This window comes from Protomyctophum parallelum (genome assembly GCF_964188405.1).
Source record: "Protomyctophum parallelum genome assembly, chromosome: 18".
NCBI classification, from domain to species: Eukaryota; Metazoa; Chordata; class Actinopteri; order Myctophiformes; family Myctophidae; genus Protomyctophum; species Protomyctophum parallelum.
This window is the reverse complement of record NC_139716.1, coordinates 13,268,951-13,296,184: the sequence shown is the minus strand read 5'-3', so window position 1 is coordinate 13,296,184 and position 27,234 is coordinate 13,268,951. Positions and strand designations below refer to the sequence as shown.

Here is a 27,234-nt window from a genome sequence, read left to right as displayed (position 1 = left end):
TTAAACCAAATGGCATTTTCCACTCTATGACACTACTGTTCTACATTTTTGTCTAATAAAATAGGCTATTAATTGAATCAATCAAACTGCATTAACTAACAGAGATACTACTAACCGAGCTATCCATGTCAACATGCTCTATAGGAGTCTCAATAACAGGTATAAGTAACGTTTAATGTTTAGTAATTTTAATGTAGCAGAAGAGGCCATTCATTGAACAGAGTTTTGCACAATTTTAACATCCCAGATCGATTGAAATATGAATCTACTGTGCTGTGCTACACCATGATATATTAAGAGTACAATAACATTCCATTGTGAATAAAAACGTATTAACCACAGTGTAATGCTAAAGGTTTCATCACAGGGCTGTCTGCTTCATGTAATATCATTAAAAGTGTTGTTGGTGACAGTTATACAGGGCTGCCATATTTCAGAAAATGTCAAGAGTGAGACTCGTGTCTGGTGGACTTTTTGCCTTTTTTAATGTCGATTTGGCCCGTTTTAACGTTGATATTTACCTTAACACTGATAGAAATGAAAAAGATTGTACCTTTTTGTTTTTACAAATAAATACATTTATTTGTAAAATGTAAATAGTCCTTGACATGAAATAGTTTGAAAACCACTGATATAGACATAGGTTTTTTCAGAAAACCTATGTTTTGAGGAATGTATACAATAACATATGGCAATTATAGCGGAGACAATACTTTTTACGCATCACAAGTTGTTCGAACCCTCCAACAACTGTGTGTATGCCCTAGGGCGAAATTATAGTTTGCACCTATAGCCCAGCTCTGAGGTGGCATGTAGGAGTGGTTGGCATTTAATATCTCTACTGCACACTTCTCTGGACCTAACCACAACAATATCTCATGTATTAGCTGTCAGGATGTAAAGGTGTCTCAGTTATCACAGAGTTGGAACATGGATGTACCCACCACACATTGTGAACATTACAACAATTAACCTCATTTGAGTTTTATCTCCAGTTTACGAGGCGATAAAGCCTGGCAATGTACTGCCGAATGTGTCCAATCGGATAGGAAATCCAGGATTGTCCAGTTTACTAGAACTAACTACAGCTTTGTACTTCCGATTAGACACTCGGCAGTAGTTCTTGTCCAGACTACATCAAAATGACTTGTCATGTAAAGGAGCAGAATCCCTCCACTGCATTTAATTCGGCAGATTTTGTATAATATAAAGATAGCTTTGTAGTGATACGGGACATTGAACAGTGGGATAATTGTGGGTTAAGAGAGTTCCACACCCTACTGTGTAGTTACTCATTAGTAGGAGCTAGTACTGTTGCAGCTGCTGCCACACTAATATCAGAAAAGAGAGTCTGCCTTTTTAATGATATACATGATCCCCATTTACCATCTATTTCAGTATAAAGTGGCACTCAAACAAAGCTATCCAAGGCAATCTAAAGTAAAAGTCCTTTATTCAAATATGGGATAAATTAAAATCTGAACAAAAATTAGGTATAAAATATGGGAGAAAGTCAAATCTGATGTCTTCAATCTTCATTTGGGGGAAGCAAATCTGAAAGACAGGAGAGAGAAAAAACAACAACTAATTAAATAATTTAATATGAAGCAGTGCCTACCTGCCACCTGGATGTGAATTCCCAGGGCAATTCTAAAGGAGTAGTTCACCCAAAAATTACTATCAATTACACGTCCCATGAAGCCTTGAATCCATGGATTCGTTTTTCCCCCCACATTCTATCCTAAACCAATAATCTGACTCAGCAATATGACAAATTTCCATGAAGTCAAGGCTTCATGGGGGTGTGTAATTGATAGAAAATATGTCCTTTTTGGGGGGAGGGTGAACTAACTGGATTTTTTTGTTCTTGCTTAATGTAAATCGCTCTGGATTAAGAGCGTCTGCTAAATGCCTAAATTGTAAATTGAAGCGTCAGATCACACAATCCATTTGGTTATGGGTGAGTTAAGGGAAGTAAACGCTGCCATGTTATATTAATACATTTTATTTAATTCCCAAATACCAGTGCAAACCTAAGATGTATTGTTGGATGGACTGGTCAGAGGATATAACCATATACATCATGGCTATGAATTATAATGACTTTGTACAGATCTAGTCATTCTAATTAGGCTACATCTGTGTCAGAGATAAGTGTAGTTTCAAGAGCCTTTCAGGGCTCAAATTTGGCTTAGCAATGAGAAACAAAAAATCTCCATGAATGAAAAGTCTGCATGGTGTGTGTTATTGCTAGACAAGTCAAGTACTCTTTTTAAATGAAGCCTGTCATTCTGCTATCATGTAACTATTAAGTAAACAGAATCGAAATAGAAGTTTAGTAGCCCAAACATTTAGAATCTCGTAGAGGGTTTTTTTCGATTCTGACGAATCTCTCTACGAGAGTCTAAAAGATAACCCCCCCCTTTACAGTCGAAAGTTGAACGTTTGTGCCTCAAAATCACTCTTACCTTGTACAAATGCAAAATCTAAGCTGCTTTTAATGTTGCCCCACTTGTTTGTGAGGTGTACGGATTCAGATTAAACACGGAACATGCTTATTTTTCAATAAAAAAGCTATTTTAATCCACTCTGTTTCTGAATCCTCCATTGTAAATGCGGTAAACGGCGCAACAGAATATTGCCCGCGCCCCTAGCGGCCAGGGTTCTCTTGCGCATTTACAATGGAGATAAAAGCAAGATGGCCACCAGATTCCGAGACAGAGTGGATTAAAATAGCTTTTTTATTGAAAAATAAGCATGTTCCGTGTTTAATCTGAATCCGTACACCTCACAAACAAGTGGGGCAACATTAAAAGCAGCTTAGATTTTGCATTTGTACAAGGTAAGAGTGATTTTGAGGCACAAACGTTCAACTTTCGACGGTAAAGGGGGGGGGGGTTTCTTTTAGACTCTCGTAGAGAGATTCGTCAGAATCGAAAAAAAACCTCTACGAGAATCTAAATGTTTGGGCTAGAAGTTTAGGTTGTGTGGTTATCATGTCATGAAGTAATTTGTCCAATTGGAGACATCTGGCTCCGTTTACAATGGGAAGTCAATGCCATTGTGCTTTAAAGCAATGGCTTGCAACTCACTGGATTAATAAACTCCTGATTTACAAATCATACCTTGAAGCCTCTTGATTTCTTGCAGTGCCTCTTCCAGTCGTTTCTGTGCCTCTTCCAGTCGTTTTTGTGACTCTGCACAGTTGGCACAGTCTGCAAATACATTTATGACACATGGATGAGTCCATCTAGATTGAAAGGTGTCAATAAAGGACTTCTGCAGGGAAATGGCAAATTTCTAACTGTAAAATGTGTAAGCAAACACTTCATTTGTACTGTAGGTTTTGTTTCTCTTTTTAAGGTTTGGGCTTTCATTATTTGCTGCTAGAGACTTCCCAAACTGTTGCAAAAAAGAAAATTACACAATACAGATATATATACACATTTGAAAATGAAAAGCACTGAAAAGGCTGACAATGATTGAAAGAAAGCCAACTAACGTGTAGGACGTGCCAACAATTAGTCATTCCCAGAACAGAGCACACTGGTAGTGTCACATGGGCATACCTGCACAGCCAACAAACTGTGTGAGAAATAAAAATGCATACAAATCACTCCGACGACTAGCATAGACTACAGTATTTGGAATTAAAATGCCAGTCACATTAGGACTAGATGCAGCTAAAAACAATTAAACCAAACTACCAAAGTAGTATAGCAAATGATCTGGGTTCATACCATGCTGCTTGCCACTCAATATCATAGAATCATAGAACACATGAGTGCCATCAGACGCAAGGACATCAAATCTCCTGTCGCCAGACACTTCATGGAAGCCGGTCACTCCACAGCAGATCTGTCTTACACAGTCATTGATCAAATTAAGAAATCTAGAAGAGGGGGTGATTTAGACACTAAACTCCTCCAAACTGAATCTAGATGGATTTTTTATTTAAAGTCTGTCAATCCAGGTGGCTTAAATGAAGATCTCTCCCTCCAGTGCTACCTATAAAGTAAAAAGTTATATTCAAAAAGTGATTATATAAGTCTGTCAACATGTGATGTATGTAATATTCTTGTTTCCTATATAACTGTGATTTTGTATATCCTTTTTGTAATGTCCACGCCCACAATCAGGTGATGTCAATTAGTAATTCTCAGCACCTGAGCTGTATTGTTTGAGTTGTTTAAAAGTATGTTCTTTGTCTGTGAAAAACCATAGCACTGACGAAGGTCTGAGGACCGAAACGTTTGCTTTTTAATTGCACCATGAGCACAGAGCACCATGAGCACAGCATGATAAAATAAAAGAAAATATATTTTTCTAAGTCTCAGTCTAAGGAGTTTTACTTCTTTTTCTATACGGTGAGCGAGTCTTTTCCAGTCAAAGTTTTCCTTATATTTTTGAGACCACCGCTACCGTAGTTAAGTTTGAAGAGAGAAAAAAAAGGACGAAGAAAGGCGCAACAGTTTCCTCAGTGCCACTCAATAGAAACATTTTGAAACAGAAGAATATTGATCAGTTGTTTAGAGTTAAAATGTCAACCCTTTTCTTTAGATATTAGACAGTCAGGGATTCACACAAAAACAAATATGACAGCCAATAGAGCATGTGACATCAAACCCGGAAGTTATGCAGGAATGCCTACAGACTGGCAAAAAAAATAATAATAATACTTTCTGGCCTTGCATTCAAACAGAAACGTCCTATCTGATTGCATTAAACAATGTTAAACTCACTTTGCATGTTGCTTTGCCACTCGATGTGCCATTCACTTTAAGCATGCGCATACCGTCTAGTGTTTGGGGTTCTAATCAACACAAGTGCTTGCCTTTAACAGTCTCTGCAGTGGTGGGCAGGACCTGGACGCTACTACTGTAATTTGAGACTTTAAACAAACCCTTTATTTACCCATTTTTTTCCGTTTGGCTCCGAGGAAAGCCTGTCTACTGCCAGGCCTCTTCAGGGTTTGCGATTGGCCAGTCTTAACTGAAGGCAAGGGGGAGAAAAAAAATAAGAAAAAAGCAAATGCACTGGATTATGCCAATTGTGTCATGTCAATTCATTGCACCACCAATGACACCACATATTGTCACTGATATCATTACTTCCCAGTTACAAAATAAGCTGTAATTGATGAGTTTTGATGACACCAAGATCAGACTTCCAGCACCTCCTACCTGTCTGGGAAGGACCTGCAGCACTACAGGATGGCACCTGAACATCTGAAATCACAGGGAGAGAAATGAAGTAGGGTTAAGCTGCTTATTCTGTACGCTTGTGTCTCGACATTTTCTGTAAAGCACTCGTCCGTCGTTTTTAAATGTGTTCTATAAGTAAAGTCAGATTGGATTCTGAAAAACGTAACTTGTAGCTCAGCTATTGTCAGATTTAATTTAGAGCCACAAGAGGACCAAAATCAGAGGTGCTGCGATCACAGATAGATATTGAATTGGTTTTGATGGTTGATTGGCATCTGATCGGGAGTGGAAAAAATGTGATCGAGGCATCCAACCAAAATAAATAGACCATTAGGTGGATCCAGGTGAACAAAGTATATAGGGTTTTAGTGGTTACAGCTAGCTATAATAGAATCACTAAGATTCTTGACACATTAGGTGGCAAAAATAAATCAACCTATACCAGAATGGAAGTATGGAACCATTTAAGGGACTTTTTTTTTACTATATTTTTTATCCCACGATTTTGTAACCCATTTTTCACCCCTGTGTCAATCATCTAATGTGATACTGGGCTCTACACACCCTCCACAAACCTAGTCCCCATATATGGGGGACAAGGGGAGAGCAACGGTCTTGAACTCATGCTTCCTTCATGCCTGAGTGTCCAAGTTGCTCCTTTACACCTGACAGGGGGGAGTTTCCCCTGGTTGGACGTAGCGCGTGGAAGGAACACATTATACCAACCAGTTCCTTTACCCTCCATCAGGCGCCCCGGCTGGCCAGGGGGAGGCAGTTTAGTGACCAGGATTACTGCATGTTTTTTGTGAGGGTACCTACCGAAGGTGTTATGTGGGTCTGGGTCAACAAACTGTGACGCTACAGAGTTTGTTGCAGGAACAAACTGTGAGTGTGATGGATAAAGTCTTTGTGGAACCACAGTGGGGTTCTCCTCTACTTTTTCAGCTGCGTAGCGGTGAGGCATGGGCGTCGATGTGAATTGGGCGTGTTCCCTCAAATCTAAAGTGTCGTCCAGTTTGCTCACTCCATGTGCGAAATTCACAACCGAGCTGTCATAGGATTCTGACATACTTAAAGTGCTCGTCTGTGAATAGTCTTTACTGTTACCAGGTCCAGTAACTGAAGCTGAACCAGAGGACGTGGCAGAGACTGCCCTTACAACAGGCTCATCTTCAGAGACTGCCACTACAGGCTGAACTTCAGAGACTGCCACTACAGGCTGAACTTCAGAGACTACAGGCTGCTCTTCAGAGACTACAGGCTGCTCTTCAGAGACTACAGGCTGCTCTTCAGAGACTACTGGCTCATCTTCAGAGACCACCACTACTGGCTCATCTTCAGAGACCACCACTACTGGCTCATCTTCAGAGACCACATCTGCGTCAACCGTTGTATTTTTAGTACACCTTGAGGGAATAGGTATTTGGACATCAAAGGTCTTGTTTTCAGGGCTGTCAACGTCAAAGGTATTCTGTTGGTCAACACTAATCAGGCTAGTAGTGGTCTGGTGGTTGGAGAGATTGGTTGAGCCTGTCATATCGAAGGTGTTATGTGGGTCTGGGTCAACTCTCATAGGGCTAGTAGTGGTCTGGTGGTTGGAGAGATTGGTTGAGCCTTCCATATCGATGGTGTTATGTGGGTCAACTCTCATAGGGCCAGTAGTGGTCTGGTGGTTGGAGAGATTGGTTGAGCCTGTCATATCGAAGGTGTTATGTGGGTCTGGGTCAACTCTCATAGAGCCAGTAGTGGTCTGGTGATTCAACTCGAGATTGGAACAGTCCACATCGAAGGTGTTTTGGGGGTTAAGTTGGTTAACACTCGTATGGCTTTCAAGCAAATAATTTGTGCTAAGTGCAGAAGCAGATTCAATGGTATTGCTGCAAGGCTCTGCTTCAGAGACTGCCAGTTCAGCAGGGTCAGCTTCAGCATCCAAAGTCTTAGTCAGAGCAACCATTTTGCCTGTTCTGGAGATCGTAGCATGAACCAATCGGCTCTGCTAATGTGCCATCTTGATTGAAGCTTTTGTCTACGGTGGAAGTATCAAATGAGAATTCTGGAAAAATCTCATCTTTTATCAGAACGACCTCAGGGCTATTGACATCAGTCAGAACTCTCCGTTTTGAATGCAAGGATTTTGAAACTGGGGTGAGATCAGGAAGCAAACAGCGGGGCCATGATGTTGATTTTGGCTTCTTATTTCCACCTGTGAATGTAGATTCAAAAGATTACTCGCAAATAAAATACTGTTTCTTTATAGAAAAGAAAGTGGTTTAGATCAACACAAGAGTGAGTACATTTAACTAGGCTACATTTGTATAGTCGTCTTGATCCTTGTCCACCTCTCAAGTTAAAACTGTAGTCTTCTCACTGAGTTATTGTACCTTAAATACATGGTGAAGTATAAATAGCAAATGTTAGCAATAGTTTGCATAGAATCAACACAAAACCCTGAACATTTGTAGACTGTTTTACAAGGGCTTTCCCCATCTTGCAAATATTGCAGTTTTAAAATTACAAAGTTTTGGAACTGATTTACAATTTTGCTAAAAGAAAATCTACACTAAATTATGACAGCTCAGTCGACACAGGCCTTTATTTAGCCTACATGCGTGTAGAATTTGCATTTCATTTGAGCAGCCACATTATGTTTCACATGACGCTCGTACTTCACGAGTCATGTTTCAGGGCTAAGCCACAGCTAGAGTGGAGAAAAGGGCCATGGTTTAGACGAGTCTAAATGTTTGAGCTAGTTTAAAAAGATTATTCAAGGCAGCCAACGAGGATAGGACAGTTGCCAAGATGTATGGTAGTATACCTACGTACTGTATGTAGACGTTAATGTTAACGCTAATGTCTCGTAGTCGTAAACAAATCAATGTTCGCAGGCGACTGGATTTGTTGTTCACTCATAAAAACACATTAACCACGTTGTTTACCGAAACATTATTACATGAAGTGTTGCGGTTGGACAGGTCACGTCATACTAGTAAGGAATTGGAGAGAATTAAAAACACTTACCCCAAACAAACCAAAACCACTGGACAGAGTGGACACACAGCTGATCTGAGGGAGCCCGGCCCCACTGTTTAAATTACCTGCTCCTCATTGGATGGATAGAACGGAACCAATCACAGGGTAGAAGATGAAGTCTTATTTACGTGCATTACCGCCATCAACTGGACTGGAATATATTCTCTCTCTCTCTCTCTCACCAACAAAACAACAAACAAACAACTATGCAACATTTAATGTTTTATTTAAAAAATAAGTTATAACAGTTTATTTTATACACAACTATTTAAGAGGTTATAGGCCTATTGATAGAGATATGAGTTGGAAGTCGAAGGGTTTGGTTTGAGGGCTGGCTGATTGTGGTTGGTCTGATACCACTGTGCGATGGTATTCTCCTGTGGGTCGGTGGCGGTCTTGGTCACAACTGGTGGCCAACAGCACCTGGGACCTATCGCAAGGACCTGGCTTGTGGGGATGCTGAACACATGCATAGCACAGAAAACCATCCCTTCTGTTTGGAAAAAGGCTGGAGTAGTTGCAATCCCTAAACCTGGCAAAGACCCATTATCCCCGAAGAGCTACCGACCCATTTCCCTCCTCTGCATCACCTACAAGCTCTATGAGAGGCACTACAATTTCTGAACAGACTATATTTACATCAATATGTCTGGGTCCCCACCTACTCACTCAGGGTTGACGTGTCACACCTGCAGTGATGGGAGGGGCACCAAAATGTGGTATTTTGATTGTTTAATGGGGGCACTCCCTTAGTATAAAAGTGTATGTTTTGTGTACACATGACCTGATGAAGATCAAATGGATCGAAACGCTGTCAGTATTTCAACAAAGAACGTCTTTCTTATACCTGTGGTGTGCGGGCTCCATCCAATACCTACACCAGTTGTGATGCAACAGAGTTTGCTGTGACCGTTGTGAATTATGGGTGGTGTGGTTTTTGCCAAGACGGTGGATTGTGGCCCATGCCTTCCTGCTGTTTTTTGACATGTTGGTGTTCTCTATATCTTTTCGTCCTGGGCATGACGTTAAACTGTTCCGTTCGAGAGGACCAGCGACCCTCGAATGTAAACGGCCACGAAAGGAAATTATGTGTGTGTGTGAGGTGTTCTCTATAGGTTGGGTTTCAGGTGGTTGTATTGTAGTAGCTTGACATTTCTTGGAGGGCACTTTCAAGGACAGACTCAATCTTCTGGAAGTCTGCTTGTTGGGTCGTAATGCAGAGGTTGTCGGCGTAGATGAAACGCTGGCATTAGGCATTGGGTAGTGGCTGGTCGTTTGTGTAGATATTGAAAAGGAGGGGGGCGAGCACGCTACCTTGTTGGAGGCCGTTCTTTTGGGCTTTCCATTTACTCCTCTGGTCATTTAACTGGACATAGAAGCGCCTGTTGTTGAGGAGGCTTTTCCTGACCATTGTGCGGTGTTGGACAGTGTCGTAGGCAGCAGAGAGATCTCTGAATGCTGCTCCAGTTATTTGTTTCCCCTCAAACCCATCCTCAATGTGTTGGGTGAGGTTGAGCTCTGTCCAGCACAGGAGCGGCTGGGACGGAAACCAGCTTGGTCTTTAGTCAGCTTGGTATCTATGAGTGGCAACAAGGCGTTGGAGTAGCAGCTTCTCATATAGCCTTGTAGGTGATGCAGAGGGAAATGGGTCGGTAGCTCTTTGTGGATAATGGGTCTTTGCCAGGTTTAGGGATTGCAACCACTTTGGCCTTTTCCCAGACAGAAGGGATGGTTTTCTGTGCTATGCATGTGTTCAGCATCCCCACAAGCCAGGTCTTTGCGTTGGGTCCCAGGTGCTGTAACATTTCTGCCAGTAGGTCATCAATCCCTGCTGCTTTTCCGGGTTTCAACTTTCCCATTGCAGTTTCAAGTTCTTCTAGGTCGAAGGGTTTGGTTTGAGGGCTGGCTGATTGTGGTTGGTCTGATACCACTGTGCGATGGTATTCTCCTGTGGGTCGGTGGCGGTCTTGGTCACAACTGGTGGCCAACAGTTGTAACCAACACCGCCACCGACCCACATATAATACCATCGCACAGTGGTATCAGACCAACCACAATCAGCCAGCCCTCAAACCAAACCCTTCGACTTAGAAGAACGTGAAACTGCAATGGGAAAGTTGAAACCCGGAAAAGCAGCAGGGATTGATGGCATACTGGCAGAAATGATACAGCACCTGGGACCTATCGCAAGGACCTGGCTTGTGGGAATGCTGAACACATGCATAGCACAGAAAACCATCCCTTCTGTTTGGAAAAAGGCTGGAGTAGTTGCAATCCCTAAACCTGGCAAAGACCCATTATCCCCGAAGAGCTACCGACCCATTTCCCTCCTCTGCATCACGTCTTTCTTATACCTGTGGTGTGCGGGCTCCATCCAATACCTACACCAGTTGTGATGCAACAGAGTTTGCTGTGACCGTTGTGAATTATGGGTGGTGTGGTCTTTGCCAAGACGGTGGATTGTGGCCCATGCCTTCCTGCTGTTATTTGTCATTATGGTGTTCTCTATATCTTTTCGTCCTGGGCATGACGTTAAACTGTTCCGTTCGAGAGGACCGGCGACCCTCGAATGTAAACGGCCACGAAAGGAAACTGTGTGTGTGAGGTGTTCTCTATCATTTCATTCCAGACTTCACTGTCTATCTCCTGTGTTTTCCATTCATCTTGAGCGTTACACAGTTGTCTGATGTGCGGGGGGAGGTGCCGGCTAGCGCATAAAGGCACGGACGGGACAGGTGTTGTCTTGACCCATCCCGTGATGATGCGACAGGTGTCATTTAGGGCTGTGTCGACCAATTTGGTGTGACGTGATCGGCTCCAGCTTGAGCAGGCATACTCTGCTGTAGAGAAAGACAGGGCCATGGCAGTTGCACGGATTGTTTGTGGGTCTGCGCCCCACTTGGGAGTTCACTAGTTTTCACAGGATGTTATTGTGGGTGTTGACCGTGGCTTTTGTGTTCTCCAGGTGTTTTTTTGAAGAAGAGTGTCCTGTCCAGTGTAACTCCAAGATACATGGGGTGGGTATGGTTGGAGAGTTTGTGACCATCCCAAGTGACGCTCAGTTCTTTTCTCGCGTCTCGGTTCCTCAGGTGGAAGCTGCATAGTTGGGTTTGTGTGTCTTTCTTTTTCTGTCTTTCTTTCTTAGGACGGAGATCAAGGTAGACGCCATAGGAAGGCTCAACACTAGCCGATGCCCCTAGAGATCCATCCCAAAGCTTCCCTCAGGGAGCACAGCAAGCCAGCTAGCCAGCAAGCCTGCCCAGTCAGCCAACGCAGCCAGTCAGCTCCGCCAGTCAGCCAGTGTAGAAAGTCAGGCTGCCAAGCCAGAGCATATCAGCCCTTGCAGTCAGCCATTGCAGCCATACCAGCCTTGCTCAGTCAGCTCAGCCAGGCCTCTCTTGAGGCCTGGCTCTCTGTCTGCCTGGCCCGGTCTGCCCTGCCCTGCCTTGCAGCAACAGAACCAGCCTTTCTGGAAAGCCAGCCAGCTCAGAATGCGAGCTGAGCAAGCCAGTGCAGCAGCAAGCAGCAAGCGCTGGCTTGGCAGCCTGACTTTCTACACTGGCTGACTGGCGGAGCTGGCTGGCTGCGTTGGCTGACTGGGCGGGCTTGCTGGCTAGCTGGCTTGCTGGACTCCCTGAGGGAAGCTTTGGGATGGATCTCTAGGGGCATCGGCTTGTGTTGAGCCTTCCAACGGCGTCTACCTTGATCTTCGTCCTAAGAAAGAAAGACAGAAAAAGAAACACACACACAAACTCAACTATGCAGCTTCCACATGAGGAAGGCAGGCAGGCACGCAGGCAGGCACAAGCTGCCTGCGTGCTTGCTTCGCCCTCCAGTTGCTGCTCCAGTTATTTGTTTTCCCTCAAACCCATCCTCAATGTGTTGGGTGAGGTTGAGCTCTGTCCAGCACAGGACGGGACGGAAACCAGCTTGGTCTTTAGTCAGCTTGGTGTCTATGAGTGGTATGAGGCGTTGGAGTAGCAGCCTCTCTTGTAGGTGATGCAGAGGAGGGAAATGGGTCGGTAGCTCTTTGAGGATGATGGGTCTTTGCCAGGTTTGGGGATTGCAACCACTTTGGCTTTTCTCCAGACAGAAGGGATGGTTTTCTGTGCCATGCATGTGTTCAGCATCCCCACGAGCCAGGTCTTTGCGTTAGGTTCCAGGTGCTGTATAATTTCTGCCAGTATGTCATCAATCCCTGCTGCTTTTCCGGGTTTCAACTTCCCCATTGCAGTTTTGAGTTCTTCTAGGTCGAAGGGTTTGGTTTGAGGGCTGGCTGATTGTGGTTGGTCTGATACCACTGTGCGATGGTATTCTCCTGTGGGTCGTGGCGGTGTTGGTTACGACTGTTGGCCACCAGTTGTGATGCAACAGAGTTCGCTGTGACTGTTGTGAATTATGGGTGGCTCCCTGAGGTCCTTGATCGCCATTGGGTCCAACAGTGGTCATTGAAGCATGCACACATGCACCTACACACACAGGGGCACATGCGTATGCACACCTGGACCTTTAAATGAACAACAACACAAAAACTAAGGCACTGGTGTCGGACTTCTGGTTTACCGGAACGGGGTTCAACTCCCTGCAGTGCCCTGCTCAATGTGTTGTATTTCATTCATTGGTCCATGGTCTCAGGTCATTGAGCGGCGCGCTATAGTGTGCGATTCTTCATCATTGTTGAGGATTTTTTAAAGGTGAAAATCAAGGAAAAGCAAAAGGCTATAGTCCATGGTCACGGACCGCATACTGGTCAAGGTCATTTATACTGGTGAAGATCATTTACTAGTCTTCTAAAGGTCATTTATACTGGTGAAGATCATTTACTAGTCTTCTAAAGGTCATTTATACTGGTCAAGGTCAATTACTAGTCTCATGAAGGTAATTTATACTGGTCACAGTCATATACTGGTCACGGTCATTTCTACTGGTGAAGGTCATTTATACTGGTCAAGGTCATTTGTACTTGTCAAGGTCATTTATACTGGTCAAGGTCATTTACTAGTCTTATTGAAGGTAATTTATACTGCTCAAGGTCATTGATATTGGTCAAGGTCATTAAGTGGCACGCTATAGTGCGCGATTCTTCATCATTGTTGAGGATTTGAAAAAAGGTTAAATTGCAGAAAAGCGAAAGGCTAAAGTCCATGGTCACGGAGGGCATACTATAGTATGTTGTTTTTCTTTTTTTTGGTGGTGTGCGGGCTCCATCCAATAACTACACCAGTTGTGATGCAATAGAGTTTGCTGTGACCGTTGTGAATTATGGGTGGTGTGGTCTTTGCCAAGACGGTGGATTGTGGCCCATGCCTTCCTGCTGTTATTTGTCATGTTGGTGTTCTCTATATCTTTTCGTCCTGGGCATGACGTTAAACTGTTCCGTTCGAGAGGACCGGCGACCCTCGAATGTAAACAGGTGTTGGGACAGGGTCAGGTGTTGTCTTGATGCATCCTATGATGATGCCACAGGTGTCATTTAGGGCTGTGTCGACCAATTTGGTGTGACGGGATAGGCTTGTAGGTGATGCAGAGGAGGGAAATGGGTCGGTAGCTCTTTGGGGATAATGGGTCTTTGCCAGGTTTAGGGATTGCAACCACTTTGGCCTTTTTCCAGACAGACACCGACCCACATAGAATACCATCGCACAGTGGTATCAGACCAACCATAATCAGCCATCACTCAAACCAAACCCTTCGACCTAGAAGAACTTGAAACTGCAATGGGAAAGTTGAAACCCGGAAAAGCAGCAGGGATTGATGACCTACTGGCAGAAATGATACAGCACCTGGGACCTAACTCAAGGCCCTGGCTTGTGGGGATGCTGAACACATGCACAGCACAGAAAACCACCCCTTCTGTCTGGAAAAAGGCCAAAGTGGTTGCAATCCCTAAACCTGGCAAAGACCCATTATCCCCGAAGAGCTACCGACCCATTTCCCTCCTCTGCATCACGTCTTTCTTATACCTGTGGTGTGCGGGCTCCATCCAATACCTACACTAGTTGTGATGCAACAGAATTAGCTGTGACCGTTGTGAATTATGGGTGGTGTGGTCTTTGCCAAGACGGTGGATTGTGGCCCATGCCTTCCTGCTGTTATTTGTCATTTGTCATTATGGTGTTCTCTATATCTTTTCGTCCTGGGCATGACGTTAAACTGTTCCGTTTGAGAGGACCGGCGACCCTCGAATGTAAACAGCCACGAAAGGAAACTGTGTGTGTGAGGTGTTCTCTATCATTTCATTCCAGACTTCACTGTCTATCTCCTGTGTTTTCCATTCATCTTGAGCGTTACACAGTCGTCTGATGTGCGGGGGGAGGTGCCGGCTAGCGCATAAAGGCACGGACGGGACAGGTGTTTTCTTGACCCATCCCGTGATGATGCGACAGGTGTCATTTAGGGCTGTGTCGACCAATTTGGTGTGACGTGATCGGCTCCAGCTTGAGCAGGAATACTCTGCTGTAGAGAAAGACAGGGCCATGGCAGTTGCACGGATTGTTTGTGGGTCTGCGCCCCACTTGGGAGTTCACTAGTTTTCACAGGATGTTATTGTGGGTGTTGACCGTGGCTTTTGTGTTCTCCAGGTGTTTTTTTGAAGAAGAGTGTCCTGTCCAGTGTAACTCCAAGATACATGGGGTGGGTATGGTTGGAGAGTTTGTGACCATCCCAAGTGACGCTCAGTTCTTTTCTTGCGTCTCGGTTCCTCAGGTGGAAGCTGCATAGTTGGGTTTGTGTGTGTCTTTCTTTTTCTGTCTTTCTTTCTTAGGACGGAGATCAAGGTAGACGCCATAGGAAGGCTCAACACTAGCCGATGCCCCTAGAGATCCATCCCAAAGCTTCCCTCAGGGAGCACAGCAAGCCAGCTAGCCAGCAAGCCTGCCCAGTCAGCCAACGCAGCCAGTCAGCTCCGCCAGTCAGCCAGTGTAGAAAGTCAGGCTGCCAAGCCAGAGCATATCAGCCCTTGCAGTCAGCCATTGCAGCCATACCAGCCTTGCTCAGTAAGCTCAGCCAGTCCTCTCTTGAGGCCTGGCTCTCTGTCTGCCTGGCCCGGTCTGCCCTGCCCTGCCTTGCAGCAACAGAACCAGCCTTTCTGGAAAGCCAGCCAGCTCAGAATGCGAGCTGAGCAAGCCAGTGCAGCAGCAAGCCCAGACTAGGTTACCGCAGCCTTACTGTGCAGCCACAGCCACTCAGTCTAGACCAGCAGGAGCTGGCCAGGCTCCAACCCTTGCAGCGCAGCCGTAGGCCGGATAGTCCCCCTGCCTGCACTTTGTTGCCTTCCTGGCCTGTCTGCCTGCCTAGGCGCCTCGGTCTTCCTGTCTGTCTGCCTTGGCCTGCCAGTCTGAAACTGGTTTAGACTAACTGCGTGCTTGCCAGCTGCGCTGGCTTGCTGAGCTCGTATTCTGAGCTGGCTGGCTTGCCAGCAAGGCTGGTTCTGTTGCTGCAAGGCAGGGCGGGGCAGACCGGGCCAGGCAGACAGAGAGCCAGGCCTCGAGAGAGGCCTGGCTGAGCTGACTGAGCAAGGCTGGTATGGCTACAATGGTTGACTGCAAGGGCTGATGTGCGCTGGCTTGGCAGCCTGACTTTCTACACTGGCTGACTGGCGGAGCTGGCTGGCTGCGTTGGCTGACTGGGCGGGCTTGCTGGCTAGCTGGCTTGCTGGACTCCCTGAGGGAAGCTTTGGGATGGATCTCTAGGGGCATCGGCTTGTGTTGAGCCTTCCAACGGCGTCTACCTTGATCTTCGTCCTAAGAAAGAAAGACAGAAAAAGAAAGACACACACAAACTCAACTACGCAGCTTCCACATGAGGAAGGCAGGCAGGCACGCACGCAGGCAGGCAGGCACAAGCTGCCTGCGTGCTTGCTTCGCCCTCCAGTTGCTGCTCCAGTTATTTGTTTTCCCTCAAACCCATCCTCAATGTGTTGGGTGAGGTTGAGCTCTGTCCAGCACAGGAGCGGCCGGGACGGAAACCAGCTTGGTCTTTAGTCAGTTTGGTGTCTATGAGTGGCATGAGGCGTTGGAGTAGCAGCCTCTCTTGTAGGTGATGCAGAGGAGGGAAATGGGTCGGTAGCTCTTTGGGGATGATGGGTCTTTGCCAGGTTTAGGGATTGCAACCACTTTGGCCGTTCTCCAGACAGAAGGGATGGTTTTCTGCAGTGCCATGCATGTATTCAGCATCCCTACGAGCCAGGTCTTTGCGTTAGGTTCCAGGTGCTGTATAATTTCTGCCAGTATGTCATCAATCCCTGCTGCTTTTCCGGGTTTCAACTTTCCCATTGCAGTTTCGAGTTCTTCTAGGTCGAAGGGTTTGGTTTGAGGGCTGGCTGATTGTGGTTGGTCTGATACCACTGTGCGATGGTATTCTCCTGTGGGTCGGTGGCGGTGTTGGTTACGACTGTTGGCCACCAGTTGTGATGCAACAGAGTTCGCTGTGACCGTTGTGAATTATGGGTGGCTCCCTGAGGTCCTTGATCCCCATGGGGTCCAACAGTGGTCATTGAAGCGTGCACAGACATGCACAAATGCACCTACACACGCACAGGCGCACATGCGTATGCACACCTGGACCTGTAAATGAACAACAACACAAAAACTAAGGCACTGGTGTCGGACTTCTGGTTTACCGGAACGGGGTTCAACTCCCTGCAGTGCCCTGCTCAATGTGTTATATTTACATGGTTCATTGGTCCATGGTCTCAGGTCATTGAGCGGCGCGCTATTGTGTGCGATTCTTCATCATTGTTGAGGATTTAAAAAAAAGGTGAAAATCAAGGAAAAGCGAAAGGCTATAGTCCATGGTCACGGATCGCATACTGGTCAAGGTAATTCATACTGGTGAAGATCATTTACTAGTCTTATGAAGGTCATTTATACTGGTCAAGGTCATTTACTAGTCTCATGAAGGTAATTTATACTGGTCAGTCATATACTGGTCACGGTCATTTATACTGGTCAAGGTCATTTGTACTTGTCAAGGTCATTTATACTGGTCAAGGTCATTTACTAGTCTTATTGAAGGTCATTTATACTGCTCAAGGTTATTGATCAATATCAATGACCTTGATGACCCCAAGGTCATTAAGTGGCATGCTATAGTGCGCGATTCTTCATCATTGTTCACGATTTGAAAAAAGGTTAAATCGCGGAAAAGCGAAAGGCTATAGTCCATAGTCTCGGAGGGCATACAAAAATGTGTGGTGCTATACAGGCCGTTCTGGAAAATTTGGGACAGAGGTTCATCGTTGGCATCCAGGGAGTGTGTGTGCAAAATTTGGCATCGACCGGGTTAATGGTGCTGGAGATTAGCTGTTAACAAACTGACGGACACACACACACACACACACTCACTCAGAGTGCAAAACATACTCTATCCCCATGGCTTTGGCCTGGTGCCATACCGTTATTAATTATTGCCTACAATGTCAATTGTGAAATTACTTTACCGTTGCAATGCAACATTTACATTTCAACCAATGGACCTCGTAAAACAAAACAAAAACCAAGGCACTGGTTGTGGTACTTCTGGTTTACCGGAATGGGGTTCAACTCCCTGCAGTGCTCTGCTCAATTTGTTGTATTTACATGGTTCATTTTTATTTTCTGCTCATTGTGTTGCCTTTTCATAGATGATAACCCCCAGGTTCTTTAATGTGTTTGCACTCCCTACAGTTAGGTTACCAAGTCTATTTATTTATTATTTCTGTTCACTAGAACTAGAACCAATTACCAAAGTAGGCTTTCTAATGACACAACTCGCCTTTGTTTTTATGTGTAGCAAAAACGTTCTTTTTATTTACGCCAAAGAGTAGAGGCTGGTCTGCATTCATGCGAGCGGGGAAGTTTAGAGTAACATAGCTCTAAATGAAACGCATTAGAGCTATGGACCAGACCTAGTAGTCATAGCACTTCATGGTATATGCATAGTTTATATAGTTTCATTATAGATATATTAAACAGAGAGGACTGGAGTCAATTGGGTTATATTATGTTTAACACTAATTTGAAGCTGTCAAAATCTGACAGACTTCTGGCGGCCATGGCCACGCCCACCTTTTGGTAACGCCCACTTTCGGCCAAGCCCACAAAAAGGACCCCCCATGTAATTTGCCAGGCAGGCTCCACTCTCAGACAGATATTTGGCTCCGTCTTATGAGCTAATTTAGAATTTCCTGTCTGAGAGCTAGCTAATTTAAGACATCCGGTTGCCTTCAGAATAAAATAAGGTTATTTAATTCGTTAATTAAATAATTGTCAATGCCCCAAGGCACAGCACTTTTTTGAGCGTTGACCTCAGTAGAAGGTCTGCTGCCGTGAATTTTACACCTCTCCCACTTAGCGGAGAGTGGGGTGTGGTACAGGACATCTCCCCGAACGCGTGGGTATACTGCATCTACAAGTAGTACAAGATAAATTGAAACCATTGACACCTACTTCGATGGTTCAGTTGTCATCTATGCCGGGGAATTTAGCAGCTCTCATTCAAGCGTTTTTTCAAAATCCAGGTCACACATTTGATTGCAAAACAATCTGTGGTGTCACTCAACAACTAGTGAATAGCATCTTACTTGGCCTTAGGAATGCACAATGACCCATTAGATTTTATACACAAACTAGTAGTTTGGTTGAGTATGTGTGGTGTCCACACAGTTGTTCAAGCAAAACATACAGACATCTGTACATTCTGTGCCTGGACAGTTGAAAGCAATTAACAGAACAATAACGGAGGACAATTTGGAAGAAGATGATGATGATGTGGTTTTATGCAATGAAAGTCTAAATGACAATATGTGTGAAGCTATACCATTACCAATTCTAACATTTCTACAACAGACATCTGCTATCAAAAAATGTCACACACGGCTTGAAGAAGCAGCAGCGCAGGACTCAACATTTAGACGGAAACTTGAGAAATTCAATCTAGCCAACACATCAGTGTCATTAGTGTCTCAGAAATGTTCTAGGACAGAAGAATGCACCATATTAAACAGCTTTGTAGAATACACACTTCGGTCTCCTTTCCTTGGAGATGACCTGCTTTGCCTGAAAAGTCTTAGTCTGTATAGTTGTACTCAATGTGGTGACAAGGCCTTACCATCTACAAAGAACATGTCACAATTCATAGTGCAGCCACTTGACGTGTCACAAAAAGGCATCTTAGACACTATTGCACAAATATTACCTGCTCAATCTGAACAATGTGAAACATGTCAGCAGGAAAAGAGCTTATCAACATATGAAGTAATTAACAGCCCACAGACCTTACTTCTCCTGTTAAGAGCTGGCACAAAAATTCCAAAAACGTTCAATTTATCCTGTCTGTACCACCAAAATGAGTATTCTTTGACCAGTATGTGTGTATTTTTCGACAGGCCACCATATGCGTCATTGTACATCCTTAAAGATCATAAATGGCATATCTGGACAAATGAATCGAATGACACAGCAGGCTATACCTTTGATGCAAAGAACATCCGCTCGACAGCACACAAAGACAGTAGTCACAAGTAGTTTCTATGTCGTGTCATACGAGAAAATAAACAGTCGAGAAATAATCAAGTTTCGTCAGGACAAACAAATGCATAAATGCACAGACAGATGCAATCAACGCACACAAGTGACACCCATTCCAAAGCTAGAGGTAACTCCTTGACCTGACTTAGCTTGCGTAGAGAAAGTGATTTCATGTCAATGCCCCAAGGCACAGCACTTTTTTGAGCGTTGACCCCAGTAGAAGGTCTGCTGCTGTGAATTTTACACCTCTCCCGCTTAGCGGAGAGTGTGGTGTGGTAGAGGACATCTCCCCGAACGCGTGGGTATGTCCAGATAGTTGCCTCGCGGAGGCCTCTTTGTCCAGTGTCCATTCTGGGTCCGGAAACGGTACTTTTTTCAGCGTTGACCACAGTAGAAGGTCTGCTGCTGTGAATTTTACACCTCTCCCGCTTAGCGGAGAGTGGGGTGTGGTACAGGACATCTCCCCGAACGCGTGGGTATGTCCAGATAGTTGCCTCGCGGAGCCGTCTTTTGTCCAGTGTCCATTCTGGGTCCGGAAACGGTACTTTTTGTCAGCCTTGACCCCAGTAGAAGGTCTGCTGCTGTGAATTTTACACCTCTCCCGCTTAGCGGAGAGTGTGGTGTGGTAGAGGACATCTCCCCGAACGTGTGGGTATGTCCAGATAGTTGCCTCGCGGAGGCCTCTTTGTCCAGTGTCCATTCTGGGTCCGGAAACGGTACTTTTTGTCAGCATTGACCCCAGTAGAAGGTCTGCTGCTGTGAATTTTACACCTCTCCCGCTTAGCGGAGAGTGTGGTGTGGTAGAGGACATCTCCCCGAACGTGTGGGTATGTCCAGATAGTTGCCTCGCGGAGGCCTCTTTGTCCAGTGTCCATTCTGGGTCCGGAAACGGTACTTTTTTCAGCGTTGACCACAGTAGAAGGTCTGCTGCTGTGAATTTTACACCTCTCCCGCTTAGCGGAGAGTGGGGTGTGGTACAGGACATCTCCCCGAACGCGTGGGTATGTCCAGATAGTTGCCTCGCGGAGCCGTCTTTTGTCCAGTGTCCATTCTGGGTCCGGAAACGGTACTTTTTGTCAGCCTTGACCCCAGTAGAAGGTCTGCTGCTGTGAATTTTACACCTCTCCCGCTTAGCGGAGAGTGGGGGTGTGGTATAGGACATCTCCCCGAACGCGTGGGTATGTCCAGATAGTTGCCTTGCGGAGCCGTCTTTTGTCCAGTGTCCACTTTATAAAGTCCATGCACTCCAGTGAATAGCATTTATCCATTTAGATAACTTTATTATTATTATTATTATAAGGATTTAATTACTTATTCTTACACAGAAACATAATGTGTGTCTTATAGCATCATATAGCATCATTTAAATGCTTAATTTGTAGTTTTAATGTGCAAATTAAACTTTTTTTCAATACTCTAGAGGGTACTCTTATTTTGAAGAGATCGTCCACCGGAAGTCTTAAATTAGTTCACTAGATTAGCTCACTAGACGCTGCCGTCACACTGAGAGCTTCCGGGACACGTCAACTCAGCTGCTGGCTGCGAACTCAAGACTCCAACCCGAAACAAGACGTGTTATTTTTTGTTATTTGGGTTTTTTTAATTAATAAATCATGGAGTCCTTTTACGGTATGCCGTTCGCCGTGCTAGAATGTCCGAACATCAAGCTAAAGAAACCGTCCTGGCTGCACATGCCGTCTGCAATGACGGTCTATGCTATCGTTATTGTGTCCTACTTTCTCATCACTGGAGGTAAGATGCTAACTATAACGCTACAGGAGATACTAATAATAATGATGTGTCTATTGTTGTTGATTCATGTGCCTCCATGATTCATTGTTGAAATAGAACCGTCCGTTGACTTTGATTTGTTTGAAATGCGATTAAAAAAACCCCAGCTCTTCTACTAAGGTTAACACAATAATACAAGAAGAGACTTCGGTATGCGTGTCGTTATAATAAAACATAATCCCAAAAGTCTATGTGCTTTTATGATAATGGGAGAGAGAGAGCATGGATATGGACAAAATCATGGTAGTCTAATGACCTTTTAGAATGATGGATCAAGAGACTCGTATTTTATCGATGAAATACTGAAAAACTACGAGAGTCTTGAATTGATCTGCAGTGGGCTAGCAGTCCAATGTAATTTGAAGCGAGCTTCCTAACATTTGTATTTCAGTCTTCAAGAGTGATTTGTTGGAACTACCCATTTAATTATACACAAGATCAATTTGTTTGATTGATTGAAGTATTTATTAACAGTTTGCAGAATTACAGTACAGTACATTTCAAGCACAACTCAATACAAAGACTGTTAACTGAGTTAACAGCCAATAAAGCATTTGTTTACAAGAGGGTCCACCTTGTTCAATTCATCAAGCTTTAACCTACTTAGCTAGATTTCTAAGTAGAATTGTATTGATTGATGATTGGTTAATTTGTATTAGGTAAAAATAAATACATTAAATATATAAATAAGCAGCACACATACTGTACAATAAATAACTAGTGTGTTCCTCATGCAATGTTTGTCTCTGTGATTGTTTTCTGCAGGAATCATCTACGACGTCATTGTGGAACCACCGAGTGTGGGTTCGATGACAGATGAGCACGGTCACCAGCGGCCAGTGGCCTTTCTGGCCTACAGGTCAGTGAGTCAGAGAACACAACAAGAGACAAATTCCAATACCCAAAATCTCGGCCACTCGCTCACTTACACTCAGTCACTGCCACTCCAGCATGGTGGTTGAATTGGTGACCTGCTGAAATATGTGAATCGCATAACGTCAGTGTCTGAATGTAAGTCATTGTGGTTTATTATTAGCAGAGTTCAAGCGTGCAGTATTTAGGCCACATATTAAGACCTCCATGTAAGTCCACAAGGACGCATCCTAAAACCCCTGCTTGGTTGAGTGGAGAACTCCTGATCGCTCTCTGACACTTTGACTACAATGTCTTGACTTCCTCAAGACTACACTACAGAGAGTGTTGGATTGGATGTCTTTCATTGTATTTGTCCCCATATAACGTACATTAAAGGCATTGATTGAGGTGTAATTTATGAAAATGCAGAGTTCATCACTGGATATTTTTCTTATTTGTTTTAGTTTTTATCTTTGAGACTTTGACATTGAATTGTTTTATGCTAAATTGTGATTTTAAAGGGTCTTTGAAGTGTGTTGCAAACTGCAAACACCAAGCCACCCACCTACCTTTTTTATTAATATTTGTGATTATTCATGTTACTTTGGGGAGATAACCTATTGATCTAGCTGGGCGCCCTTTTGGTGTTTAAAGCATTATGTTATACTTTAGCTATTGAAAAATAGCAGATCTACAAGCTCATAGCGCGGCGCTATGAGCTTGTAGATCTGCTATTTTAAATCCTGAAAATGTGGTGCAAACCTTTGAATATATATTCTTTCAGAGCGAACATTTTTACATATATTTTTGGGGGTCCTTGACATGAAAATGTATGAGATCGACTGTCATAGAAACATGGATCTTTCAAGAAAACTGTCAGGATTTAGAAGACATTTGTAGAACCGTCCTCAGGTCTAAATGGGTTAAACATGCATGCTATGATCTAATACACAACGTGACTTGTTGTTTGACAGAGTAAACGGTCAGTACATCATGGAAGGCTTCTCTTGTTGTTTTTCCAGAGTGAACGGTCAGTACATCATGGAAGGCTTGGCGTCCAGCTTCCTCTTCACCATGGGGGGCCTGGGTTTCATCATTCTGGATCGCTCCAACGCGCCCAACATTCCCAAGCTCAACCGCTTCCTGCTGCTCTTCATCGGCTTCGTCAGCGTGCTGCTGAGCTTCTTCATGGCCAGGGTGTTCATGAGGATGAAACTACCGTAAGTCTCGCTCTCTTACATGGTAAATGGTGGAATTTATATAGCGCCTTTATTCAAGGCGCTTTACAGAGATTGTGCATTACATTCACACACACATTCATACACCGATGGCGGCGGAAACCATGCAAGGCACCAACCAGCACATCACGAGCAATTTGGGGTTCAGTGTCTTGCTCAAGGACACTTCGACACTAGCGGTACCAGGCTTTAATTTTTGTTGGTGCAAAAATTGAAAGCCTGGAGGAACGCATTGGCCGCTCTGGTCTAAAAGTGGGAGTCAACCCTTCCGGGTGGGAGTCACTCCAAATGATGTGACGTAGCGCTGCACTAGGGGGAGAGGAGGGGCCTGGGGTGATGGACAGATCGATGAGATCCAATCAGGGCGTGTGCAAATCTGAGCCGCGACCCGCCCCTCTAGACCAGAAACCTAACACGTTAGCTCAGGCTACTTCGACACTAACTCTGGGGGAGCCCACAGGGTTCCAACTGGCAACCTTGCGGTTACCATCCAGCCACTCTACCCCCTGAGCCACCGCTAGCTCTCTTCCCCCGCCAACCTAAATGCTTTAGAAACTTGAATGTCTAATAATTTGAAGTATTTTGTTTCTATTCAAAAAAAGTCACACCCGTCTTACAACATCGAGGACAAAACAAACACAGACAAAACAAACATTAAATTCTGTTCATTGTCAATGGCATTTAATGTCTGTGTTAAGCCCAGGTGCGCAGCGGCACAGGCCTTGCAAAATAGAACAGTGGCGTATCGGAGCGTCAGGCGAGGCGTGAACGCGCGTCGGACGCTGCCGGTGTGGGATAGGTTCATTGAAAATAACGTAGGCGGCTGTTTTGACGCGCAGCGTTCGCAGACGGTGTGTGTAGGGCCTAAGTGAGAAAACAAACATTAAACTCTGTTCATTGTCAATGGCGTTTTTAATGTTTGTCTAAGGAATTAAACATTAAACCTGTATATAGGAGGGGCTAGCGCCCCTCAAAAAGTAAATCTGTAAATATAGTGGAATGAGTATAATGAAATGAAATATTGGCAAGAGGAAATTGGGGGGGCAGATTCCCTCATAAAGACCATTAGCCCATTAATTTAAGCCTTGAGGCCGATTCTACGAATGCCTTCTAAATCAGTAGTTCTCAAACCTTTTCATAAGGCAAAAGTATTCAAAAACACTTACAAAATAACTGATGTACAAGCCTGCAACATGGCACAAAGTGAGCGCGCTGTGAGCTTGTGTATATCTGCCATTTTTGAATAGCCAACTCAAAAAAATCCAGAATGACACGGAGGCTTTCCTGTTTAGTTTTTAATGGGTTAAGTTAAGTGACTGAACCTGTCTATCCAAAAAGTCTTCCCACTGCAGCAGCGTGAGGTCAAGATTGCCAACTCTCCTCTGGCATTCAAGGAGACATAAAAATGTCTTCCTGCTAAGTCTTTTCTAATAGGTATGCACAGCATGCACGACTCTTATCTCGTCTCACTCACTTTAATCATTTTACCGGGTGCACGGCAAGGACTGTCTAAAGAGGATGAGACGCGAAGACCGTACGGGCGACGCCATGTTGCTCCATGGTGCTCCATGGAAGGAAAGAAACATGCGCAGTTGAGACCAGGAAGTTGTACATGCCCAAATGTGTGGTGTCACATTTACAGTGTCCGTGGTTGTAACACCATCCCCTGTCCAACAACGTCCAGCCAATACAAACTACCAAAAGTGCAGTCACATAACCACGGACACTATAAATGTGAAACTCGTTCGCTGTGTGCTGCTTGTTTGCAAATGCCATACCTAACCTACCTATACCTTGCAAAAATAAATAAGTGACATTGCCGTGAGTGCTGGTTTTCTTCTCTGGTTTTTCCTGCTAGGTCTGTCGCAGTTATTACATAATCGTCTAATTGCAATGATTTGAAATGATTGCAATTATTTTGTCATCGTTTCCATGTTGAAAAAAGTTCGGAATGTACGTAAAAAAAATGCTGAAATCTACAAGCTTACAGCTTGTAGATTTCTGCTATTTTCTTTTACCCTTTATTTAAGTATATTAAAAAATAATGAATAGGCAAGTAATAAAAGTCTTTATATAATTATTTCAGTTATTTGTCATATCTTCACGGTGCAATTGTTTATTACAAAAAGTATAAAATAGATTATATACATGCCGCACTGTCAAAATATGCAGTGTTAATGTTGAGGAAGCTGACAAGTTACTTTAATCATAACATTTTGTGTCACACGAAAGGCATTTGCAGTAGAACATGTTTGGGGTGTTACTGTGTGCTTACAATTTACCCTTTTTCTCACTTTTCTCTTCTTTCTTTTACCATTTTCAGTGGATACCTCATGGGTTAAAGTCATGTCCAGTGAACATCATTCAGCACAGAAGACCTGGATGGGTAAAGGACCGCCAAACGGCCTGTTTTTGCAACGGGCTTGAAAGCAGTTTTCACTTCAATCTTCAATGAAATCAACTACTCAATGATAGAAGGCACTGGTTGCAGTTATAAGGGTATTAGAATTGTAATCCGACCAGGTCTCGCGTATGGCTGTGTCTCAATAGTATTCTTTCTTCCTTTCCTCGTCTTCTTTCAACACTTAAAAGCCAAAAACTGAGCATTCTCGGCTGCTAAGTACGTTATTTTAGCTGTTTGTGAAATCTGTTCTGTGCATTTTTGTAGGTCTAGCATTAATTATGAATAACCGACCATCTTGAGCTAATATGGCATTCTGTTTCTGATGTCCTGTGGCTGAGACATGTCAGTCACGTGGGGACACAGTATTTTTCTTTAACACTGATAACAATAATGAAACTATACTGGACAATGCCATATTGGACAATGCACTTCAATCATGGAAGTAGTGTGGTTTGTAGTTAGTGACACCTTGTGGCAAAATTATGTTACTGTAGCTGCAATGACTGAAAGAATGAATGAATGATTGATTGATAGAATCATTGTATAGAATTTGAACATGATCATTTATAGCATACAGAATCTAGTTAAAGTCCAGGTTGCATTTGACAGATTGCATTCCTTGTGTTATTTCTGAAATGAATACGGTCACACATTGATTATGTGTGCAATGCATTCTGTTTTTCTTGATGTATGCTCTATGAAACCAGCGTGAAAGATATCGCGGCGGTATCATCATGAGGTTTATGATGTTACGAGAGGAAGAAACTGTAGACTGTTGGTATGCAGGCTAGCCCCCGATAACAAACAAACAACCAGGCAGGGAGAACTTTGTGAATTACAACTGGTGATATATGATCTGGGGAATTGGGCTTTAGGGGTGGGTAGTATGGTGTATTTTGTAAACGGAGCTTTGAAAAATGCCTTGAAACTGTCAAAATTGTTTTTTCTTTCTTTTTTTTTTATGAGGGAGTGAAATAAATGTTGTTTCCACTATGTTCTCGTCAGCATTGCTTGTAAACCCTTATCACTTCCAGCCCAGGTGAAAGTTAGTGAAATTATTTTTGCAGTTTGAAGAAAGAAGGAAAGAGAGAGAGGGGGGGAGAAGGCAAGGAACAGCAAAACAGGTCAGACATTCTATGAACAGTGTGAAATATAACGTGCATAAAGGTGCATCATATAAAGTCCTTGGTTAACCAATTTAGACC

At 44.0% G+C, this 27,234-nt stretch overlaps 1 protein-coding gene and 1 long non-coding RNA gene across 2 annotated transcripts; one reads left to right on the top strand and one right to left on the bottom strand.

Annotated features, from left to right (window-relative positions):
* Positions 1-3,170: 3,170 nt before the first annotated feature.
* LOC310875776 lies at positions 3,171-5,229 on the bottom strand. Its single transcript, XR_014570685.1, has 3 exons — positions 5,184-5,229; positions 4,915-4,992; positions 3,171-3,215 (listed from the first exon to the last, which is right to left on the bottom strand). It is a non-coding gene; the product is annotated as an uncharacterized lncRNA (long non-coding RNA).
* Positions 5,230-21,256: 16,027 nt separating this feature from the next.
* ostc (oligosaccharyltransferase complex subunit) lies at positions 21,257-26,422 on the top strand. The gene is made up of 4 exons (XM_083789119.1): positions 21,257-21,493; positions 22,298-22,391; positions 23,410-23,607; positions 25,949-26,422. The coding sequence occupies exons 1-4, from the start codon at positions 21,355-21,357 to the stop codon at positions 25,965-25,967; spliced, it is 450 nt and encodes a 149-aa protein (XP_083645245.1). The 5' UTR covers positions 21,257-21,354; the 3' UTR covers positions 25,968-26,422.
* Positions 26,423-27,234: the final 812 nt, after the last annotated feature.